The 25464-nt window shown below is 40.6% G+C and overlaps 1 protein-coding gene across 1 annotated transcript in view; it reads right to left on the bottom strand.

Moving 5' to 3' along the window:
- Window positions 1–24198, bottom strand: part of MARCH11 (membrane associated ring-CH-type finger 11) — a 50839-nt gene extending 26641 nt beyond the window's left edge. Inside the window, exon 1 of the mRNA XM_018558458.1 lies at window positions 23792–24198. Coding sequence (XP_018413960.1) covers window positions 23792–24013 — 222 coding nt within the window. The 5' untranslated portion in view covers window positions 24014–24198. The remainder of the gene's footprint in view (window positions 1–23791) is intronic.
- Window positions 24199–25464: the final 1266 nt, after the last annotated feature.

Raw genomic sequence — 25464 nt, 5'->3', positions numbered from 1 at the left:
ACCCAGAACACGAAGGTCACATTCAAGGCTAGCCCCATATGTCCAGTCCAGAGGGGTCAAAGCTAATGCTGAGGAAGCACTAATCCTGAGAGCTGCAAATTTGGGTATATTTATTCAATGTTCACTCTCACAATGTCATTGCTGTGTGAGGCTTATTCTACTCTAGTTAAACAATATAAGACCAAGCAGGGAAAAGTGAGTACCAGTTTTTACACAGTTTATTCTAAGTCTAATATAATAAACGTTTAACGATAAAACGGGGAAGGTAAGGTATATGCACAATATCTCCAATATAATCAATGTGAATGGGGGTCCCCTAACTATTAGAAGTTTTAAAAAAGAAGTTTTCCCCAAAAAGGGGATCCCACCATTCTTTACACAATCTACGTGACAACTAAGTGATGAAAAAGTATAAATGTATTTATTCGGTAGGAGATAAAATCTATATATTTAGACTCTACGTACAAAGAATATCAAAAAATATATTAATCAGACAAACAGATAAATGTGTATACAAAACAGACAGATAAATATATATACATAAATTGATGACTGCATACCGCCTATGGACTGGTAAGTGAATGAGTGGGTTAATGAAAACATTCTTTGTCAATTAGGAGACATGCCGTTTGGAAAGCCAGGTGTGTTTATATATTTTAAAAGACAAACAGCTATCCATGAAGTGAATTCCAATATGTGCGGGATTTCCCGATAATTGCCCTAGTTTGAAACTAAAGGGCACAAATGGTATCGGAATTGTAGCCACAAAGGAAGCGTATAATATGGACACAGCACCCACGGGGACCTTGGAAGTGGGATAACACAGTCAATGTGAATGTATGGAAAGGAAAAGAAAAAAAAAAAAAGATTTGGTTATATATATAACTCACAGTCCCGGGATATCTTCGTTTCGATGTTTCCAGAGTAAGTTTCGGAGAAAAGATGGTAAGTTGAAACTTGAGTTTTGATGACTGGGTTGAAGAGGAACACAGGTATCAGGAGGTGTAAGTGCTACCTCGGCTGGATACGATGGATGTTGCAAATCGTTGCGTTAACTAGATAGCTGTGTTCAGTTAGCCGGATAGGTTTCTCCTCGATTTTAATCCACGCTTGATCATATAAGAAGAGGAGAGATTTTATCCTGTAGATGAACCGAGGAATCCTCCAAGGATGTTTGTGCAGTGTTCAAAGGGAAAAAGAGTTGACGGTAGTTTCACCTTGCCTTGGCCAATCTCCATCCGTGTGTATGTATACCGGAGAGTCTGGTTGGTGAGGTTCAACTGTTGTTTGTTGTCCATGAATTCCCCATGGGAGAGTTAACAAACTCTAAGCCGGTTCCGAAGGGTCTTATTGTAAAGTAATCAAAGGCTTTAAAAATGCAGACATGTTTGTCTTTTAAAAACATGTCTGCATATATATATATATATGTTCTTCTAGCGGATAATCCACAGACCTCTAAGTCTATAGAGCCGGCTGTCTGTGTTTCCTGAGGATTACAGGGTGCTGTCCTCCGACGCGATCCCTCCATCTTACATTGCCTGTGGCGGCTCATGCTTGACAAAATCAATCTTTTATTTTGAATTTGAAGCAGTTGCGCTCTTACCATATCTTCGCCTCTTTGACTAAATGATGGTGAAGACATACATATGTAAGCATTCCACCTCTATATTACATCTACATTTGTTATGCCTGAGATGAATATGTATGAAGAATGATTTTGTTCGTGAGATCAAGTGCAGTTCTCTGATTCTAATTGTACTTTGTGTGGGCTTATTATTCTTATCCTAGGACGCATATCTACCATAGAATTGTCTCTCTCCCCTGAAGAAGCCCTTTCGGGGCGAAACATGTAGGGACTTATAGGAGTGTTTTTTACCATTCTGATAACAAGCAACAACATACATTGTAACTGCATGGTATTGTCACCAACTGGTGAACCTGCATATGTGCATGTATTTTTATTGATGACTTTATATTCTGTTTTATTTGAAATAATGTATACCACGAGTTATTGAATAAATGTATTTCTAATATTTTTATACAAGAGGTCTGGACTTGTTTCTTAAAAGCCCCCTTTTTTCCCTTTCCCTCTGGGTTTTCGCACACCCCACTGTGGAAACATATTTTCTCTTTCTCGTATTTGAAACCTGGGGTGTGAAACTTCCAGTTCCTCTAGATATTCTCCGCAACACATGTCTACTAACGTTATTTTCTCTCCGCAAGCATGAGAAGACATGAGGATTTAAAAGGAAGAGCAACAAAGAGAAGGGAAACTACCATTGATTACAGTAAGGCACACATTACAGTATTGGTTTATGTTAAAAAATCTGAGGGCTTAATGTCACTTTAATTATTTTTAACATGATATCAGTCTGAAACAAATGGGGAAACTTAAACTCCATTTTACCTCCGGTATTTCTATTTTACAATAACAATAACTATAGGATGTGTGTATCTTTAAGTGACATTAATATATTTATATTACTCAGTGGAGTTCATCCAAACGATTATTCTTGAGGTTATTGTTTTTGCCTGGCATACAGCATTATCATATATGAGTAATCAATGACAAATACTTGCCATTTGGCCTCACATTTTCATTAGTCACATTTTTCCCTGTAACAAAGAAGAGCTTTGCTACACTCTTGGTTTTTCTGAAAGATAAAATGCACTTAAACACTCCTTTTACAAAAAAAACCTTAGACCCTTATTGTACCCATTAATATTCTGAGATAGTGGTTATGACAAGCCACTATCTTACAAGCAGAAAGAAATGCCCAGTCATTCTGACTGACTTCACCAAAGACATTGGGAAACACTCCAGAGTACAAATTTAATTTTCAAAGGATAGGTCCTAGCAGACTGCAAAATGCATTAAGCTAATGCCTAATCATTACCACTGTTTGAATCTTCGACTATATTTTACTTTATTAGAGAGCCAAGAATCTATTTTGTCTGCTCTTCTAAAACAAAGTTTACCTGTGCAGATTTACAATGATGTAACAATATGAAGTGACAAAAAATGCAATGTTCATAAGGTGCCAATGCCAGTATTTAGCGGGTCTGTAAAGGCATATCTCTTTTTAGTGGGTCTATGATCAAAGGTGTCTGAACTCAAAAGTGATGAAAGGGAGAATGTGAAAAGCTCTTCCTTCAGATACTTTTGATCAAAGGGCCAACATTTCCAACAACTGAGGTAAAGGTTACCAAATACTGTAAATAATAATTGTATTATAATATACTAAGGGAATGAACAGTGTTGTATGCCTTTCACATGCCACTGAATGTACGCAGTACCAATCATCATACTGATCCAAAACCTTGCCAAAATTAGTGAAATAGGATTGAGAATTTTCTTGTCACTGTCTAAAAATCATATAGTCTATTCATGCCTTTCTGTCATCAAGGTTTTAGTTTCCCTACACCATTTTGATATTTCAAATGTTACTTACTTACATTTGCTGCAGCCTCCAATTTTGCAAGGTACTTATGTACAGATATTCTCTGTGCCACATACAAGTTCAGCTAATACTAAGCACAAAACCCTTTATGTGACCTGATGCTAAAAGTAAGCAAGCACAACACCCATGATGTGAACTGGTGCTTAAAAGTAAACCTGCCATCCATTTTACATTTTTAAACATACAATTCCTGCCTAAAAGCAGACACCACAAAACGCATGCTAATACATTTATTAGCCAGAGGACCTTCTTATGAGTATCAACCCTTGATGGCTTGTCAAAAAAAACATACCCCAAGGATAAGCAACCCAAGGCATGGTTGCCAAGGTAGGCATGCAATGTCATCTTCAGTTGAACCTAGAATATTGTCACATGCTGTGCGCCGTACGTTTCTGATGGAGCAGGAACTGGGGCTGATCTGAGGTCTGAAGTTGCAAGAACTTGGGCTGATGAGTTTTTTTTGGCACACTGGATGTCTAATGTTTGTAACTTGACACTTAGGGGCTTATTTATTACCGTACTTTTCCAGCCAGCATATAGCTGGGACGATGAAGTTCGTATGGCACTACCACCACTGGCATTGTCCCAACTATACACTGGATGGAAGAGTTAAAAATCAGTCCATTAACGTGGAAAAAGTTGCTGACCCCAGTCATATGCTGTCACAGGAAAAAAAAAGGCAATGTTTTAACTGTTTTTATCATTGTCTTTACTGCAAGCACCAGCAATTTGAATCTCTTACACAGGTTAGTTATTGATCTATAAGATTTCTGTTTTACTGAGGTGTTTCACAAAATAAAGCATGAAACCATAAACAGAAATTGAATAATGTAGATAAAAAGTGTCAAAAACAAACTGGCATGGCCAAAAAAAGAACCAGAGGATCAACATGGTGTTCCAAACCAGGACAGGTATTCAATAATAAGTAGAAAAAGGAAGGGTGGTGTATCCTAAATCCATTCAAAATTAAGGGTAAGGTGATCCACAGCACCTATATAAAAAGATAGGCAGGGAGGATACTTTAACACAAATTGGCATACAAGGACATCAAGACAAAGAGGATGAGAAGGAAACATTCCATCTCAATCTGTTAACTGTCGAAATGCTTTTGTCCAAGCTAAGCCAGAAATGTATGTAGTAAACTTTTTATAATTTGTGATACATTCTGATGTAATTGATAATTGATATTGTGATGTGTTGACTTATATGACTATATATATTTTGCTTAACCTACTCCTGATGAAGCGGCATCGTCCCTGAAACACGCAGAGCTATGTTCCCCTGAATACCTCCTAACCAATCATACCAATTCGGGATTCATATGAATACAATTGTGATGCATACACAATTTTGGGTTATATACAGGGGCGTATTTACCGCGAGGCAAACAAGGCGTTTGCCTAGAGCGGCACTTTCCTTGAGAGCGGCCCCAGGCAAACGCCTTGTACTGCGTACTGACAGCATGTTTGTAAAAGCTCCGTTTAATGTACGGAGCCTGCTTGTGGAGGAGAGGGGGGAGGGGGGAGCCGGGCACAGAAGCAGACGTGAGGGGAGAGCCCAGCAGTGAAGAGCAGTCAGCCGGCCACAGAATCGATGATGCTGCACTGTTTGTGATCAGAGGAAATGACGCGTGATGGGTGGAGGCGGCAGGAGTTCTACTCACCGGCGGATCCGCCTGTTATTATTTAAACAGACGCTCGCTGTATCCAGCTTCTAACAGGTTATGCAAAATGTTTTAAACAGGAAGGGGTGGGGCAAATTTAGATATGGGGGGGGGGGGGGGGGCGCCCGGGTCTAGTCTTGCCTAGGGCAGCACAAAACCTAAATACACCACTGGTTATATATATGGAGGTGATATACTGTATATGCGTAGGCAAAAGAATAAATAGTGGGCACAAGTTATTTTACTTAGTTTTTAAACAATTTTAATGATGAATTGTAACCTTAATAAGATAGAATATCTTTGATAAAATGATATATGGGTCATGTGGGTGCCTGTAAAGTCTGTCCTTGTGATATTTGTCTATTATTGTTCTATTTTGCGATGTGGCACCCCTCATTTCCTCCACATATCCCTCATTAGCACACCCAAGGTTATGTCGGGGGAAAGTAGCCACAGTATAGTCTGTCTGATATTTATTAAAGACATGATTCTAGGCATCATGGAACTGAGCTCTGTAAAGGGAAACATTTTCTCCATATAAATAATTAGCCTGATAGAATGTAGGAAAAGGATCTATGTTCCAGCTGGTAGGTCCCACGAAGGCCTCCAGACATACACTGCTTCACTGAGGGAAACTCTGTAGCTACATAATCTTTAAAAGAAAGGTATTTCCCTGTAAGGAAGAAAGGAGGCACACTTAGTGCATGGCCCTAACTGTTAAAAGTAGGGAACAGCAGATGCAAGGATTTGGAAGCAATACTTGAATAAAGGAAGAAAACAGTGTATACTATAAAGAACACTCAACTCTGTCTAGAGTCTATAACCCTTACAGTTACATGATGAATACTCAGATAAGTCTGAAAGAGGAGATCTTGCAGTCTCTAGGTGACGTCAAGCAGAGGACAAATTTTAAAAAAATTAACAACAGAAAGATTCCACAAACGTGGGAAAAATTACTAAAAAAAAAATTGATTTTAAGGAATAGTGAAGTGGATACATTCATAAGGAGAATTCTCCCAGGATGAGAGAAAGGTAAAGGTATAATTGCTATCATAACTATATCCCAACAAGTGGTTAGCAGGATTAAACTTTCCGAGAGACCAGTTTTTGTGCAATGCCCAAATTCCAGATTTACCAAAATTATGGGAACTGAAAAGTACTGAAGATAACACAAAAGAGGACTATATAAAAAGAACAATCCCCCCCAGAATCCCAACATAATTTAAAAAGGTAAATAGGAAAAGATCTGCAATACTCAAAAAGTGTAGAGGATATGTTCCTTGGCTTAGCAGGAAACAACAAAAAGCTAGGTCACTGACTCTTTTCATAGAAGGCCTCCTTGGTATTCCACAATGAGGAAGCAGGAAAAGTCAGTGGCATGTGTGGGGTGTACAACAACTGGAGTACACTGAAGAGTTACACTCTCACAAAGGTAAGGGAGTAGTGGGAACTGAACCCTGTTGATATAGCAACTCATGAAATTATTCCAAAGAGGGATAGGGCTCGAAGGACTCCACTGCAGAGAGAAGTGTGGGATGAAATGAAAAAACACTCTCAAAGATAGATCAGAGATCCCACGGTGCAGGAAACTCAAAACATGCATGAAGCCAAAGCAACATACCCTACTCATCTAAACAGACATTACACCCATACGAGACTCAAGCTTAGATGCTAGCAAGAGCAAGGTAGAACATACTGTGTCAATTAGAGTATCAAGGACTACTTGTAAAGCTGTGGCATATGGAAATAGTTGAAAAACACACTTTACAAAAGAAGGGAGTGAAGAATCTTAATCAGAGATGGTAACAGGGGCCACATCAAAATTTAGAGGTGGATGTCCAGTAGTGTTAGAATTGGATTCTGTGGAAGACGACGGAGCACGCTTAGAACCCCTCACATAGATTGCTGCATTAATTGTGCACAGACCAATAAAAAATCCAAAGTGGATATTGAGGTTCTTGTGGATATATGGGAGGTCTCAGTCCCATGCTGCAGAGCTGTATAAGACTCTTAAGAGGATGACCCTTTAGTAATAGGAGACTGAGAAAATGTCCCTATCAAAAAAGGAGGAGTATAGGCTGAGGTCACATGTTGCAGCGGGATTGCCTCCCTGTGACTATTAAAAGACATTGCACCGCATGGCAGAGAACAACTAGGCCAAAAGTATAGCAAAGCCTCACAAACCCAAGCATCAGGTGCAGAAAAGGGCCATTGGCAGCCTGAGACATCCAAGTCACTATAGGCAGGCAGTGGAATGACACCAGAGAACAGTTGGTCCACAAAGTGCACAAAAAGGAGCAGGAGCAGCAAGAAGTTGCTTTCTCTAGGCTGAATGGGGAGAGAAGAAGCACAAAAAGTGTGTACGCAACACTCCACCTAGTGGATGAAGTCGGTGCTTAGCTCTCTCAGCCTTAACCTTTATTGCTGTAATATGGAGGTGGTGAACATTTTAAAATGGCACCCAATTGTACCAAAAGTAAGGTAGCTCCCAAGTGCTTTAGTCAAGCCAACCTTACTTACTGATATTTGCTGGATAGAGACAAGCTCAAGAAGCATTTCTGAGAATCTTAACTGAAGACATTAAAGAAAAAAGACATTAAAGAAAAAATATCTACAGAGAATCTTACATGCAGAAAAAAAATATAATAACAAGGAGCCTGGCTTAATTAATGTTTTCCATTGTGCAAGCCTCTTGAATGGACAATAGAGAAACACCATTGTCTGCAATGACTGGTGATTAAAAGACACACCCCTATTCGAGACAATAACAATATAGAGAATGTAAAATGGCTTGTGAAAAGTGTTCACCTGAAGCAATACAGGTAATGCTTTTGTCTTGCCCTCTGACACTGACTCCACTCAGCAGGATGACTGGTCCAACCCTGACCCTGAACTAGGCTAATATCAGGCCCTCTGCTTCAACCTATCTAGGATTTGGTTGCCGCCAGTGAGGCCAACGCAGGGACCACACACAGGTGATGCCCCCTGCTCAAATTTCCAACCCCTCTATCAGATGTTTTAGTAAGGACCAGGTACTCCCTATACCTCCAATCTGCTGGTGGCTGACACTATCATCTGCTGTACTTGGTATTCCGTCAGTATCTAAGTCAAGTTCCTTACACACAAAGAACAGATACATGCATCAATACACGCATCAAGAAACATAACCTGATTGATCCTGCAGATAAACACACTTACTGTCCTTTCATATCTACACTTATTTCTCTATTGTATCCATGGAGGGAGAGATTGTTGTCGCACAGGTTGGACCTCAAACACATCAAATACAACTCTTTACCCAAACCTTTCTGTCTATCCCTCACTCTGACTGCCTTTAGGCAATCCCTTAAGACTCATCCCTTCAAGGAAGCCTATCCCACCTCAAACTAACCACTCAACCATCACGTTCTCATGCAATTAATGCCCACACAGCAACCTCCTCATGTTTCACTTGCCCCTCCCTATTAAATTGTAAGCCCTCACGGGCTTACCATCTTGTCTTGTGATTGTAATGTCTTCCTTATATTGCAAAGCGCTGCGCAAACTGTTGGCGCTATATAAATCCTGTATAATAATAATAATCTGCCTTTGTTCATCGGCATTATATGGTGGATTTGGGCTAGTAGTTTACACAAGAAAGATAAGTTTGTTTAAGCTATTTTTTCAGCTAACAGGAAGTGACAAGAACACTGCCTTTCTGGCAAGATCAGTACCTACTGAAATTTTTTTTAGACCTAAAAGTGAAAATGAATGCAGTCCCCAAATCTAAGTATTGATAAACTGCTATGTATTACATTTTTGGTTTTGGGTTTAGATGTTTTAACAGAGAAACTATAAGTACTACCAAATGTTTGAGCTACTTTATGTTGTAGTAGGTTATGTACTGTATTTTAGGTTGCCAGGTTCCTATTAGATGCAATAAGTAAAGAAATGATTCAAATGTCTATTGAGTCCATCTGACTTATGTGATTTAATCAGAGATAAATATGTTTATAGCATTTTCATTTCCTGCAATGATGAGGAAATCTGAAGAATGCAGCATCAACACAATAGAACATTATTATGATGATGATTTTATGTGACATTTAAATAAGAAAGAAACACAGTAGATACGTAATATATTTCTACTGCAGTTCAAAAAAAGTATTGAGTATTGTATGAATAATTATGTGTTAGTCATAAGAAATGTACAGCACAGTTTCCTTTTTTGGGCAATACAAAGCAAAAAAAAGATGGCACAATGATATGATTCTGTGTGATGTTAAGATTATTTATATCTGTGTAACATGTCAAGACTATCTACATTCGCTGTATGTGTCCTCCTTGTCGTTTAAATTAAATATTGAATCTGGATATTTAACCCCTTCATGACAGCTTTTTTTTTCCAGTTTTTGTTCATTAATGACCGAAGCGCTTTTTACATTTTCTAAGTGATCTTTCCAAGGCAGTAATATATTTTCTTACTAAGTACACCCACACATATTATATATTGTTTTTTAGAGAACAGATAGGGCTATATATGTATATCACATATCTGTGCCTAACACCTCACTTAGTACGAATAAAATATTTTAAAAAAGGAACAAACTTACAGAAAACACTTTTTCCCCAGTTTTGATTATTATTATTTTTTTTTTAAATAGCACAGCTAAAAAAAATACATTCAAATAAATTCATGTATTTGTCCTTTTTTGGAAAACACCTCACATGCCTAGAATTTCATAATTTTTCTGTACTTCTCAGTCTAAATCTGAAAGTTACATTTTATTTTTTTTCTCTAAAAGCTAATAGTGGTCACCAGGTTAGACAGGTGGCATACAATGTCACTGTCACTAAGTGTCACGCTGAGTGACAGCGACATACTTCGCCGTCATGAGGGGGTTAAATAAAAAATTGACCCCTTACGGTGAAAAAGAAATCTGCAGCCTCGTTAGTCTCAGCGATTACTGGCATTCTGGATCCCTGAATAGCTGATCACATACAGTGTACATGAGCAGTCATTTGAGCATTTAGTGATGGGGACGTACAGTGTAAATCTCCCCTCGCTAGGGGGTTAAAGTAGTATTAAACTCTCATACCTTATTTTCAATATTGAATCCAGTTTAAAAAAATATACATTGCCCAGCAAAGAAATTCTTTAAATTGTTGCCCAAGCACCTAAAGTGATCATATTTCTGAACAGCTGACTCAAATCTCTCAGCTCCACTTCCCTGAACTTCCTGTCCAGTACAAGATCACAAGGGACAGAGCAGTCTCCAGCAGCTGTCCATTTATTATTTTGGAGAAGGAAGAAGGGAGGAAGAAGGAGCGGGGACGTGGGTTGCTGTGCCTGTGTGTTTGCGAGGCACACACAACTTACTAGCATACACAAGGGTGGCTCCATAGGAGCCCCCTAAAACAGGATATTAGGGCCAGTGCTCAGGAGACCAGCTGATTCTGCAGAAAATTTAAACTTTTAAACTTCAAGGAGCAGCATCCATTGTAAGTGATTTCATCAGCATTTGAAATGAGTCCTAAAATTAGGGAAATGTACTTGAATAGCCATTTTCACTGCGTTACATGGTACTAGACGAAATATCAGCTCAACTATTTTCAGTGCTCTTCATATTTGTAATTTATAGCATTCCTGTTTTGTTTTTAACTGGGCTATATGAACACATGGTACATTAACTTCCTTACTATCAAATTAGACCTATAACCAATTAATTAAAAAAGGATTTTGCTTGGGACAGACTGTGGAAGGGTGAGAACCTCTGTCAGATTTTAATTAATGCCTGTGTCCCATCATGTAAATTTCCACCTACTACCTGTCCTAGTGACCCCACACGAAGTAAGGGGACATTTCCCATATGGGAAGATAGGATATGTGACCAGCACACCAACATAAAGTGTCCAAAAACATCTGACGCAGGCACATCATGTCACAAATAAGGCAACATTTTGGGGGCACTCTGGGTCTCTTCATCAGGCTCATAATACCCTATCTTCTTGGATTTGAGCAGCACCACCTGCAGCCACGTCAGCACCCATTTCCATGGGGCATACTGTTAAGGAGTTAGGAGGAATATCTATTGGACTTGATGATTTCCCATATGGTGACTCATACAGACAAAGCTTGTAACCTATGTATCCTAAACTACAAAAAAGTATTTGCCGAAGTAGAGTTTTAGACTAACATTCAAATTCTTGCACAAGCCCACTTGTGACATAGTCTCTTCAGTGTCTTGTTTCATATGAAAACTAAAAAAAAAACGAATGAAAGCATAAAGCCACCACCATAAAGCCACCTAAGGCGGCTCTACCAAAAAAGTACAAGTCCACTTCTTTCTCTGGCAGCGGGAGAATCCTATATGATGCAGAGACAGAATGACATTGCACCTCTATGCAGCATTCTCCTGTGTGTCCAGGATGGGCCCTTGCCATCCTGGATCACAAGAAGTGAGTTAAATGAAACTGGGGGTTATCCAACTTGAAAGAGGAGCAGGAATGGATTGGTGAGTGGGTGAGTCTTATGTACTCTCATTCATGCCTTTCATGAAAAATATGAGAACACCTCATTAAAAGAGGACTATAGCCAAACCTTTTTTGGGTTTAGTTCTCTTTTTGAGTCAAAGGAGAACATTTTCTAATATACTACTGTGATCCAAAGTAAGCATCTAGCAGGCATATAGCCTGCTAGATGCTGACAGTGCAGAGCCGTGCTGCAACCGGGAAAGATCATGATAATATTGTTGGAATTCACCCTGCTCCCTCTCTAGAACCAGAGCCAGCTGTGCCTGCTCCCTCTCCTGTCTGTTCTTTTAATGAGCACTGGAGAAACAAAGAGAGGGGTGGGAGGAATCCCTGCGGGGGAAAGTGTATGACAGTCACCACTCTCTGCAGGGAGAAGCCGTGGGCCGAGTGATCAGCAGTTTGTGATCACTCAGTTCTCGATCTATAGAGCCAGCATGTGACAGCTACAGTGTCACATGCTGGCTCAAATTATTGGGAAGAGTACATTTTACTCTCCAAATACTTCTCCTTTTAAGCGGACCTCCACCCGCTTTCACTAAAAGTCACAGCAGCATTCAGCTCTGCATTACCTTACATTCATTAGTTAAAGGGTTAATAAACCCTCAGGTTTTTTTGCATATATCTACTGCTAGCAAGCAGTAGATATATGCAAAAACTTTAAACTTACCTGTGTCTTCCCTGCGCACTCCCGTCCGAAAAATCTGAAAAATCCCGGGCGGCCGCAAAGGATCTTGGGGCAGTCGCATGCGCAGTTCAGATTTTCGGCCGGGAGACGAGGAGAGACACAGGGTAAGTCTATAGACAGCGTGCACCCGCATGCAGACACCGTGGGACAGGAAGTGCCAGCAAGCACAGAGGAGTCAGCGCTGGATTGGAGACCCGCAGCAGCGCTGGAGGGACAGATGAAAACGACAGGAAAGAAGAAGATCGGATTAAGAAACATCATTTAAGTTAAGTACTGACATTAACTTTGGGGGGAGGGAAAAAATGTATGCTTTAATGTCACTTTAACCCAATATTTTTTAAACTTACAATTACTGTTTTTCCTTTTCCTGGTCCTCTTAGGCATTAGTGACGTAGTCCATGCCTAAGAGTTGCATTCTGGGTAGGATACATCATTACATTGCAGGGAAATCTCATTGGTAATCACGAGATCTAAGGTAAAGTCATTTTCCTCCCCTGAGATGATGTGCATAGTCACATGTCCTAGTCACATGTGCCAGAGTTCAGGAAGTAAAGGGAGATCTACTAACCTGCCCTTAGTTAAAATGGCCACTGTGAGAAGTCTGGGAAAGAAAAGGATAACAAGGTATGCAAAGAATAAAAAGCCTGCAATTATCTAGAAGTATGTGTTTGTAGATTGTCATTACTAAACATTTATAAATGTGCCTTTGTTTTTGTTTTAAAGATATGGGTAAAGTTTCTCTTTAAGACATTTTATAGAAATGCTATTACAATAAACTACATTTTGCCTTTAAAACATATATATAGTGTATACTGAATGCTATTTTGCTGCGCCAAGCAATGTTTTAGCAGCATGAGTATGAATTGTGACAGTAAAATTATTCAGCTGTATAATTTTATCATCTTAGTTGATGGTAACAAACACACAGAAAATGGCAAACTGAGAAACAAACATAAAATCATGTCACGCAGTCAATGTCATACACGATTATTTATGTATGGGCTATATCATAAGTTTTAAGAGAGCCAGTCATGCTGGAGATAGGCGTTCAATTACTATAATTGTGCAGGCTTACTTATGGAAGATTTGTATTTCTCCATTTATTCAAAACTAAACTCCAGTATAAGTAATTTTTGTCTAAATACAAGAGGTATTCTTGGTGTACTTTGTGTTCTACGTGTACTACAAGATCATTGCAGTAAGCTAGTGTGAAACTTTACCTCGGTGCAGGAGCTTCCTGTAATAAAGACCAGTCACTGCTGCTTTTTATGCTTGAGCTGGGTGACTGGTCTTGTATCTGCCCTTTTCTGTAGTTTCCTGCAGGTGTTCTGTCAAAACAGCCAACGCGTCGAAATCTCCAATTACGTCACTTCCGGTAACTTGCCAGCAGGAGATTTGGACGAATTGGCACTGCTGCGCTTGCAACTGCAGAACACAAAGACTGGAGGAGCTCTGTACAGCTGCATTTTCACAATACTCGTCCAGTTCTCCAACAGCTGTCAGTGTGCATGCACACTCATAGGTTTTGGAGAACTCGACAATTGCGCTATGCTGTGCTATAGAATTCCTCCTGGTTTAGTGTTATGCTGTCGGGCATGCACACTAACGCCAACTCGTCGAAATCTCCTGCTGGCGAGTTACCAGAAGTGACGTAATTGGAGATTTCAATGAATTGGCTCTTTTAACAGGACACAGGCAGTCTGTAGTGGGTGGAGTCTGCTGAGTCCCTCCCACAGCTCTGCTCTTGGCACAGGTTATGTACAGCACAGTCACTGCTATTTTTATGGGGTAATATCTGGGATTCCAAAGGTATTTGGTGCAAACAAAGTGGATTTATATCCTTTACATCTTTTTTGGACTATATTTATATGAACATGTGTGAATTTGTGTGCCTGGAGTTCAGTTTCAATGTTATGTAGTTTGTCTAATACTGATACTTTTACACGAGTTCAGAGGTCACATAAAGTCTGATAGTTGTTGCTTTACAAGCGTTCTGCTTCCTCCTGAGACTACAAAACAGTATATTAAAAAAAGCTCTGTGGTAAAGAGAAATCCAAACAATAGGGGTTATGGTGTCTCACACTCTTTTGCTCACTCAGAAGCTGGGAGACAGTATCTGAGGGATACACAGTTGGGTAGCAATTGTTTGACATCAGGTAAACTCTCACCACAGAAAAAGCCAGCAAAGGTAAATGTGGGAGAAAATATACACATTCAAAGCCTGTGAATAGTTCTCTTTTCCATTCTATCCAACATTTAAAAAAAAAGTTTTGGCTGGAGTTGGGCTGTAAAGAGACACTGTCACCTTGCCCATGCAGGACTAAGTGACAGTATTTCTATAAGGACATCCCCCTGCCCCCTAATACTCACACTACTTGCACGCCATTGCACCTTCTTCCTCCTCCGCAGCTGGTGAGAATACCTGGTACTGCTGGGTATGGGGGAGCATGTGACCTGCTCCCCTGTGACTGTGCCTAGCAGCCATTCATTAGCCATTCATTAGGCCCAAGCACATCTGCCCTGGCATGGCCGGGTGAGTGATGTCACCGCTACCACGTGTTACTACCACATGCGATTTCAGCAAGGAACTCGAGGAAGCACAGGTAAGGTGAGTATATGTCATAGAGTGGTGTTTTGGCCATTTTAAGAGACACTCTCACTTTGCCCTTCTTTTTTTAAACGTTGGACAGAGAATAATTCACAGTTTTTGAATGCAACTTCCTGTTCTTTCTCACATCCATCACCTGGACCGAAAAGTGGTGGAAATTCCCAATGAAGAAGCAGACAGCAATAAAAACCAACAGGATTTCAAACCTTTCCCTGACACTATAAAACCTTTTTTTTTCTGTCTGTGTCCCTATTAGGCAGATTGTGCATCATTTCCAGTTTTGTGTGAGGAGAAATCTCTCACAAAGTGACTCAAACATCAGGAAAAAATGTATAGTCAGTCTAACTCTTTCCCCAATTGATCTTAACCTAAAATGAAAGTCGTTGCTGGATTTAAGGCTGAATATTGCTGAGTGCTGTGCACCATACTTCTTTTATTTGCACAGTTAAACAAGCGTTGGGGAGTCTACCCCCTTTTCCGCAGTCAGGCAGCTCCACTCACATTAAGAATTTAAAACAGCGTATGGCCATCTCCACGGTCCTAGCAGTATTGATACACAGAGGTTTAGCACAATGTTAAGAAGACATCTTCAAAGACAACAGGAAAAAAATACGCACAGGGTAGTAAAGTAAGAACGTTAGTCACATAAGGAATAACTGGCTAACTTTTAAAGAAGAACTCTGGGCACATCAAATCTTAACCCTTGCAGTGCTCATTTTGTCTATGGAGCTAAAATCACAGAGGTATACTCACTCGAACCACAATCCCAGCTTACTTGTAGACTGGTCCCTTCAGCCTCACTCCCCCTCCACTACAGCAATACAATGTTAATTGGTGTCCTCATGTCCTATACACTGTATAGAACGTGATGGAGGGGGAGCGAGACTGAAGAGACCGGTCAAGCAGCCAGTTGGGATCATGATTCGGGTGAGTATATCCTTGTTATTTTAGCTCTCTAGACAAAACAAGAACTTAGATTTTATTTGCCCAGAGTTCTTCTTTAAAACGTGTTCTACTCTGTATCACTTTCTCCTGTTGTAGACTCACACAGTCTAGTAGTCTGAATTTACAAAGACAAGAAAACTGCTCAGCTGTTAGTCCAAATAGAAGAGATAGTTCTCCATCAAAGTTCTATAAGGTACATTTCTTTCATTTTTAATATCCAGTGTGTAAAGGGTTTTTTTTTCCCCCATAGATTATTGTCTTTGATAAACCTTTGTTTATCAATTCCACTTGGCCCTTAAAGCAAAACTCTGGGTAATTTTCCTTAACCCTTGGAGCCGGCCAGCTGTGCCAACACTTCGTCCTGTCTGTCTCTTCTTTGGCTGCAGGGCTGGTATGTCCCTTGGCAACCACATGTCCCATATAAAGTGTATGGAACGGGAACTTAGACTGCTGAAGTGGAGGGGAGAGAGGCTAAAGGGAATGGTCTAAGAGCAAGTCATCTCCGAGGATCAGGTGAGTATAACTTTGTTATTTTTTAACCTAGGCAAAAACGAGCAGCTAACCCTTGCAGTGGCGGGGCAAGCCCCACTGCAAGGCTTAAGAAAAATTTTACCCAGGGTTCTGCTTTAAGCTGGCCATACACTGTTAGAATTTCTAAATTCTAAATTTCTAAATGCAGGTATTGCTGTGGCCACCATCCAGCCCGACAAACGTCAAGTGAAAAATCGAAGAAGCTGGGTGGAAAATTGTCCAATCACTATATGTAGTTGACCAGCTTTAGAGAAAGGAGGTAGACCCCCAAAGTTTGTCCTGGAAATTCAACTGTTAGAGCAAATAAAAAAAGTACAATGGACAGTACTCAACTGTGTTGCTGCAACTACAATTACCTTAGGCTATATACTGAGATTCTTTCATGGCCCCAGTTGTGACATATTCTCTTTACTGTGCTGTTTTCTGTGACAACTCAAAGTTAGTTACAGAAAAAAGCCACCTATTGTCATAAAGACAGTAACTCTATGCTAAAAATATGTACATTTGCAAAATACTGTACATAAGTAGGGATGCACAGATACTTTTCGAGTACCAGTGCAGATACTTGGCATTTTCATGAGAACTACCGGGGTTGCAGTGTTTGTGCTGGGACCGGCCTCTGGCGCTCCACCACTGTCCTGGAATCATTAGTCTGTATTGTTTTAGAAAAACTGTCACATGACAATAAACAAAAATGTATCAGTACTCGTACTTGTAAGTACTCGGCAAGTACCAGTACTCGTACTCGCAAAACTGGTATCTGTGGATCCCTTTATTTATATTTATAAAAACAAAATCGTACATTAAAACAGAGATGTACAAATCCCAGGAGCCCCGTGTGCTCCTTACAAAGGACAGCGGCCTCCTAATTTTTTTATTTTTCTCTAGTCTAGTCTTGGAGCTCAAAAGTATGTACATGTACTCTTACTTGTACTGAGTACTGTACTTGGTATCTGTGCAACCCTATACATAAGCAATAATATTAATGCTTCCAGATAAAAGGAAATATGCACATACAGTATATTGGATACAATCACCTGAAATACAGACATGTAAAAAGATTTGGACAAAATTGGAATTGGTCAAATATTCCAGCTGTACAGACTGAGTTTCCTAGAGATTGTCATCTAAATGTTTTTTTAAATATTAAAAAGATTATTTGTACAAATGATCTATAAAACAAGCTGATAAGATTTGATAGAAAAAAGCCAGCACCACAATTAGGGTAATTTGTTTTTTTTGGTTGATGCCAGACAGGTAAATCATCTAATACAGGGGTGCCCACAATTTTTCGTCTGGAGATCTACTTTTCAAATGACGAGCTCAATGAGATCTACCAACCGCATAGCGATCACACACACCCGGAACACAGGCACATTAGTGCCTGCATTTCCGGTCTAGTGCGATCTGCAAAAATGCTGCAAGCCGGCTTGCATTTCTGTGGGTTCTAGAGGCCGAACACTCTGGAACGCAGACTTTGTGGTGCGAAATGGCCCTCTCTCTTGGCCGTCTCTTTTCTCTCTCCTCACTCCTTCTCTCTCTCCTTCCTGTCTGCGGCGTCTGACACGTCAGCCGCACTAGCACCGCGGGAGGGAGCTCAGGTCAGTGAGCTGATCGCGATCTACCTAATGGGCACCCCTGATCTAATAGGATCTTGAGTTCTCTGTGCTTTAGCTTCTGGGTCTGCGCGCCTATTGTGACAATTGCAAGGGTTCCCACCCCCGTTGTTAGATTAATAACATATTTCATATTATGGAGCATTCAATAAGAGAAGTGGGAACAGAGGCAGGAAAAATGACCACTGGAATCCCCAAGAGAAATAAAACATCAGTGTATGAGCCTCACCAGACTTAACCTATAATTAGCATTGAATTTTTGGGTGGGCTTTTCAATCTACCCACAGATATACAGTATGACAGTGGCATAAAGAAAGATTTGAATTCAAATGGAAATATCAATTTTATTCCATTTATTTCAGTAATAAATGACACCACTAAAACTGAGGAGATAGAGTTTTTTGTGATTGTTTAGATTAACAACCACTTAGCATGTCTTATCTATACATCTTATGGTAATCAAATGTATGAATTTCAAGGTTTAAAGCCCATCTCCCAGCAAAGTAACCCCCTTCCAAAGTATTTATTTTTTAAATTAATGTTTACCTCACTTAAGTCTATTGTCACATGTCCCTCACAGCACCTCGTCTGAGAAGGGAGACAGGTCATCCAGCGCTGCAGTCTGTAACAGGCTGCCATAGTCTGCAGAACCTCAGATGATCCCACAGCCAATAGGAACTGTCCATGTCACCCAGACAGCAATGTGGTCAACAGAAGGTCTCCTCCACTCGGCAGTGAGGAAGACAGAAGATTCCAGACCCAGGACGTCATGTAACAATGGATTTAGGTAACTAGAAGGAGCTTAAAGGCTATCTTTTTTTTTTTTCTTAAACATGGCAATTAGTTTGGGGTGATTGATGTCCAGAGATCAGCTTTATTTATTTAATTTTGACTGAAGTGTACCTTTATTTATAACTTTCATTATTTCCCCTATTTTACAATACACAAAGGCACCCAACACATAAAGCTGAAGTACAGATGTAATTGTTTTTTTCTGTTTTTAGAGCATTTTTTCTGCTTTTGAATAAGTCTAAAACATGATCCACAGGTTTGTTTAAAATGTGCTACAGGTTGTATCACTATTCTCCTGTTGTAGACTCACCACAGTCTACTAGTAGTCTGAATCTACAAAGAGAAGAAAACTGCTCAGCTAATGACTCCTTAAAACAGAAAATATTTACATGCCATTACTTCCAAATCAAATGGAAAATAAGAAACCGATGAATCCGTATTTTATAATACTGGCTCCAGCCATGCAAATCACTTCTTTACTCCTATTTGAAAGACCACTAATAAACAATATCCATGCCAACACATTTGAAAGTCTGAGAGCTGTCCTAGGTGCTGATTCTCATCAACTTTCCATAACACACATCATTCTCCAAAGTATATATGTATTTCCTATACACATCTGTGAAATGGATCTTAGGACAATCCACATTATAAATATTTATGATAGCCAGCAGAATCAGACCACTTATTTATTTTCCTGATGAAATGTTTGACCAATGACTGCTACAACTGTACAAAATTGCAATGGAACTTGTAACAATCTAAACAAATGAAGCTTGCTCACATCTTTCATGAGCCAAAAATGTATTTTGTGCTATACATGCCACGTATGAAATCTGCTGCACAGGAGACCTTAAAAAGGGGGTCACTGAAATAAACACAAATCCATTAAAAATGCACTGTGCCCAAACATTACAAGCGATGCGCCTGATGCTGTAAACATGACCTTGGATGCTACTCAGATGGGCACAAAAAGCAACTTGAGGTGAAGCTGATCTGGTTTGAAGCATTTCTTTGGTAGTTTATTTGGTTTAAATGTTTCTATGGTAGCTGATCTACTTTAAAACATCTCTATGGTAGTTGATCTGGTTTAACACATTTCTATGGTAGTTGATCTGGTTTAAAACATTTCAAAGGTAGGTGATCTGGTTTATCACATTTCTATGGTAGTTGATCTGGTTTAAAACATTTCTAAGGTAGGTGACCTGGTTTAACACATTTCTATGTGTGTCTTTTTTCAACCTGACTAACTATGTAACTATGGTAGTTGATCTGGTTTAAAACATTTCTAAGGTAGGTGGTTCAGTTTAACACATTTCTATGGTAGTTGGTCTGGTTTAAAACATTTCTAAGGTAGGTGGTCTGGTTTAACACATTTCTATGGTAGTTGATCTGGTTTAAAACATTTCTAAGGTAGGTGGTCTGGTTTACATACATAGTTACATAGTTACATAGTTAGTCAGGTTGAAAAAAGACACCGAAAGTCCATCAAGTCCAACCTATAGAGACAGGTAAATCATCTAATACAGGGGTGCCCACAATTTTTCGTCTGGAGATCTACTTTTCAAATGACGAGCTCAATGAGATCTACCAATGAAAAAACACCTGCGTTCAGGGGCATGGAGGTGCATTGAAGTCAATGGCACTGCAGCCACGCCCCCCGCCCTCAGAGCTATCACACACACCGGGAACACAGGTGCATTAGTGCACAATTTGCACAATTTAACACATTTCTATGGTAGTTGATCTGGTTTAAAACATTTCTAAGGTACATGATCTGGTTTAACACATTTTTATTGTAGTTGATCTGGTTTAAAACCATTCTAAGGTAGGTGATCTGGTTTAACACATTTCTATGGTAGTTGATCTGGTTTAAGACATTTCTATGGTAGTAAATCTGGTTTAAAACATTTCTATGGCAGTTGATCTGGTTTGAAAACATTACTATGATAGTTGATCTTGTTTAAAACATTTCTATGGTAGCTGATCTGGTTTAAACCATTTCTTTGGTAGCATATATATATTCTAAAACTTTTCGAAGGTAGCATCAGTACTGACATGAAGGGCCTTATGGTGCCCAACGTTATCTGTGGCATTCTTCATCATTGTGCCTCTTCGATTGCAGATCCAGGTTGTATTTAGGACCCAAGTCAATTATGCCCTGCTTCTCCTAACACTCAGCTCTGTTTCGTGTCATTTAACTGTCCAATGTCACTAGGCAGTATAGGCTCTCTAGCTTTTGATGACAGGGAATTAAATTACTATTAGTAAAGAGTAGAAGCTGAGCTCAACTTGTAGAGAACTTCCTGTATAGGCTGAACATAGAGTTCAAGGGGCTCTGTAGGGGCACGGGGGTTGATCTGAAGAGTAGCATAGGTAATTGCACAGCAAGGTTCCTGTACTTCAGCGTGGTTATTGTTTTTGAAACCTTATAGAAGAAAAGAACAGAGAGGGAAAGGACTGAGGTAACATTTCCGGAGCGCTCATTAAAAAGTCTGTGGGGCCAAAAATGTACAATTCTGCTCCTGTATTACAAGTCACATGAGGGGTACCATAGTGAACTTTGAGAACGGTCATGTTTGCACACGTTTTTAAGGTGCTCCCATATAATAGTCTATGCACAATTCTGCTCCTGTACTACAAGTCACACGTAAAAGTGAAAATACAAACGTGCAAAAAAGCTTCTAAATGGCCTGGCTATGCTCATGCCTAAGTAGGGTACACACAAAGCGAATTTCAGATGATTCAGCAAGCAAAGGCCGAAACTCGCTCCATTGGTGACCCTGTTTCCTTGGCAAAAGTTGATGTTAGAAAATCTTTGGCTGAATTGTGTTTGCAGCCAATCAGCTGCAAGCACTGTTTAGGTATTCTGACAGTGGCTATACAAAGTGTACAGTTGGAGATGTGTTCATCCATTCTGTTTAGCACGGATGGGGGAATCTGTACTATTTTCTTTGTTCAGCCCGCAAGCTGAGCGAAGATAATATAAGTGTGTATACCTTACTTTTGGTGTGAATGGTATCACTGTATAGTCAAGCACGGGGGTGGGGAACTGTGGCCCTCCAGCTGTTGAGGAGCTACAAGTCCCATAAGACTGACAGATACAGGCATGACTCCCAAAGTCAGAGGTATGTTGGGATTTGTAGTTAAGGCACAGCTGGAGGGCTGGAGTTGCCCACCCCTGGAAGCATGTGCTGGGGCAGAACACCTGGCTTGAGAATGAGCCTAATAACCAAGTCAGATCACTGGCATGCATATGAATTACCGGGGAAATGACAATTATTTCTCATTCATGATTTTCACCCATAAATAAAGTGTCTGAGCTTCTTGATGAGTGGATGAGTGTACTAACCTTTGGAGTATTTACCGGGGGAAAGGACTGAGATGACATTTCCTGTCTAGTAGACATGGCCAGTCTTGTATAACACAGGAAGAGGCATTTCATACAGCAATGACCTAGGTAAATGAGGGCTAGAGGAAGTTCAAAAACTACAGGCTCATGTGATAGACTCTCTGCAAAGATCTCCATCACAAACTGTTCAAATTGAAGGGTAATCATGACAAATTACAGGAAGTAATACAAAAAGGAATCAGCCAGAGGTTTTGAGATGCTGATGTGGGAGAATCAAAGTGCAGGAGGAAGAAGGATGTGTAGGTGTGAGTATACACAACTCCATAGACATCTGTCGGGTTCCCAATCTATACTATATGAGAAGATCTATTAGAAGCCTATGCATAGCTCTGTATAGATCTATACTATATGAGAAGATCTATGAGAAGCCTATGCAGAGCTCTGTATAGATCTATACTACATGGGGAGATCTATCAGAAGCCTATGCAGAGCTCTGTATAGATCTATACTATATGGGAAGATCTATGAGAAGCCTACGCAGAGCTCAGTATAGATCTATACTATATGGGAAGATCTATGAGAATCCTACGCAGAGCTCTGTATAGATCTATACTATATGAGAAGATCTATGAGAAGCCTATGCAGAGTTCTGTATAGATCTATACTATATGGGAAGATCTATTAGACGCCTATGCAGAGCTCTGTATAGATCTATACTATATGGGAAGATCTATTAGAAGCCTATGCAGAGTTCTGTATAGATCTATACTATATGGGAAGATCTATTAGACGCCTATGCAGAGCTCTGTATAGATCTATACTATATGGGAAGATCTATTAGAAGCCTATGCAGAGTTCTGTATAGATCTATACTATATGAGAAGATCTATGAGAAGCCTATGAAGAGCTCTGTATAGATCTATACTATATGGGAAGATCTATGAGAAGCCTACGCAGAGTTCTGTATAGATCTATACTATATGAGAAGATCTATGAGAAGCCTACGCAGAGCTCTGTATAGATCTATACTATATGAGAAGATCTATTAGATGCCTATGCAGAGTTCTGTATAGATCTATACAATATGAGAAGATCTATTAGAAGCCTATGCAGAGTTCTGTATAGATCTATACTATATGGGAAGATCTATGAGAAGCCTATGAAGAGCTCTGTATAGATTTATACTATATGAGAAGATCTATTAGACGCCTATGCAGAACTCTGTATGGATCTATACTATATGAGAAGATCTATGAGAAGCCTACGCAGAGCTCTGTATAGATCTATACTATATGAGAAGATCTATTAGAAGCCTATGCAGAGCTCTGTATAGATCTATACTATATGGGAAGATCTATTAGAAGCCTATGCAGAGTTCTGTATAGATCTATACTATATGGGAAGATCTATTAGACGCCTATGCAGAGCTCTGTACACATCCCCAGCTAATGGAACTATTCATGTCATTAGGTCCCTGCATCATTTTTGCTGATCACATCCTGGACATCAGGTATGACAGGCCGATGATTTACAAGCCCCGGTGCAGCTCATTCAGCCAGGTCAGTGAGGTCGTGCAAGTGAAGCCTGTGGATGAGGATGATGTGTGGATGACAGCATGGTATTACCTGCTCAGGCCCCTGGAAGCAGATCTTGCAGGTCGGAGGGCTCGGGGTATCGCTGCTCTCTACACTGTCCGAGTCGGTCCTGGTGTCTTGGAGAGAAGATGCTCCGGCACACACTGCCCCTGACTGCTTATCGTCCTCCGTCTCCTCCTCCTCCTTGGCCGGCTCTTGTTTATCATCCCCCGGTTCATCCTCCGGCTTGTCACCCTCCCGCTCCTCCTGCATCTCCTCCGAAGTCCTGTGCGGGCGTTGTGATGGTGAGCGGTTGTGTGACAGCAGAGAGCGGTGCGGGGTCACTTTGTGTCCGGCTCCATCACTGGGGGAGGCTGCAAATCATCTGATGGAGACATGAGGAGGAGGAGGAGACTGACTGACACTCCACAACACCGACTACACTCTCCTCTCTATCCCTATAGATGAGCATGGAGAGCGATGCGCTGTCAGTCCAACAATCTACATCACAAGCAGCTCCATGTACAAGATATCCAATAATATGACAGGTCCTATAATAAATAGAGGGGGACCAATGTAGATTGAAGAAATGTTTGGCCCTGGTTCAACTAGGGACACAGGGCTAGCATTCGGTTAAACGGGCAGACCCTGCTATCGCACAGCATGCGCTACCGCGCGCAAGGTGAGCTGGTGCATTGCATAGTCTTTGATTGTCAACGTACTTCAATGTATCCTCAATGGCATCTCAACGTACTTCAATGTATCCTCAATGGCATCTCAACGTACTTCAATGGCACCTCAACACACATTGGGGGAATTGATCAATACTGGAGCAGAAGAATCTGGAGCACTTGCCTATGGCAACCAATCAGCTTCTCTCTTCAGTTTGTTTAGTAAAGATTTGAAAATGAAACATAGAAGCTGATTGGTTGCCATGCACAGCTGCTCCATATTTGGTCTGCTACAGTTTTCATAAATTCCCCTCATTGTGTTGACCCCAACATACCTCAGCGTATACTTAATGGCACCTCAAAGCACATAGAGGGGAATTTGTCAAAACTGGAGCTTACAAAATCTGGAGCAGATGTGCATGCCAACCAATCAGCTTCTCTCTTTCATTTTCAAATCGTAACGAAACAAACTGAAGACAGAAGCTGATTGGTTGCCATGGGAAACTGCTCCAGATTTTATTTTGTCTGCTCCAGTTTTGATAAATTCCCCCATTGTGTTGCCATGTGGTGATTCTCAATCGTACCACAGCGTGTTCTCGATGGCACCTCAACGCACATTTGGGCAAATGTATCGAAACTGGAGCAGACAAAATCTGGAGCAGATTTGCACTGCAACCAATCAGCTTCTCTTTCTCATTTTCAAATCTTACCTGAGCAAACTGAAGCGAGAAGCTGATTGGTTGCCATAGGCAACTGCTCCAGTTTCTGTCTGCTCCAGTTTTGATAAATGCCCCCCATTTTGTGTTGCCATGGGGTGATTCTCAATGGCACAACCATTCAGGGGCGGAACTACCGCGCTGTGTGGGGGGGGGGCAATCCAGCCCCCCCCACAGCCTCAATGGGGTTTGGTCCTGCAATATGGGGCAGTGCAGGGTCCCCGGTGTTAGAACAGCGGGCTTCTCGGTGAGGGGGCCGGTCCTGTGACTCACCTCCCCTCCCGGCCGCGTCCCTAGTAACAGGCTGAGGGAGAGGAGACGCATGTCACACGCCCCA

The sequence above is a fragment of the Nanorana parkeri genome, unplaced genomic scaffold (genome assembly GCF_000935625.1).
Source record: "Nanorana parkeri isolate BGI_ZX_2015 unplaced genomic scaffold, ASM93562v1 scaffold340, whole genome shotgun sequence".
Classification (NCBI taxonomy): domain Eukaryota; kingdom Metazoa; phylum Chordata; class Amphibia; order Anura; family Dicroglossidae; genus Nanorana; species Nanorana parkeri.
The sequence above is the reverse complement of the archived record's forward strand: the minus strand, read 5'-3'. Positions and strand labels throughout refer to the sequence as shown.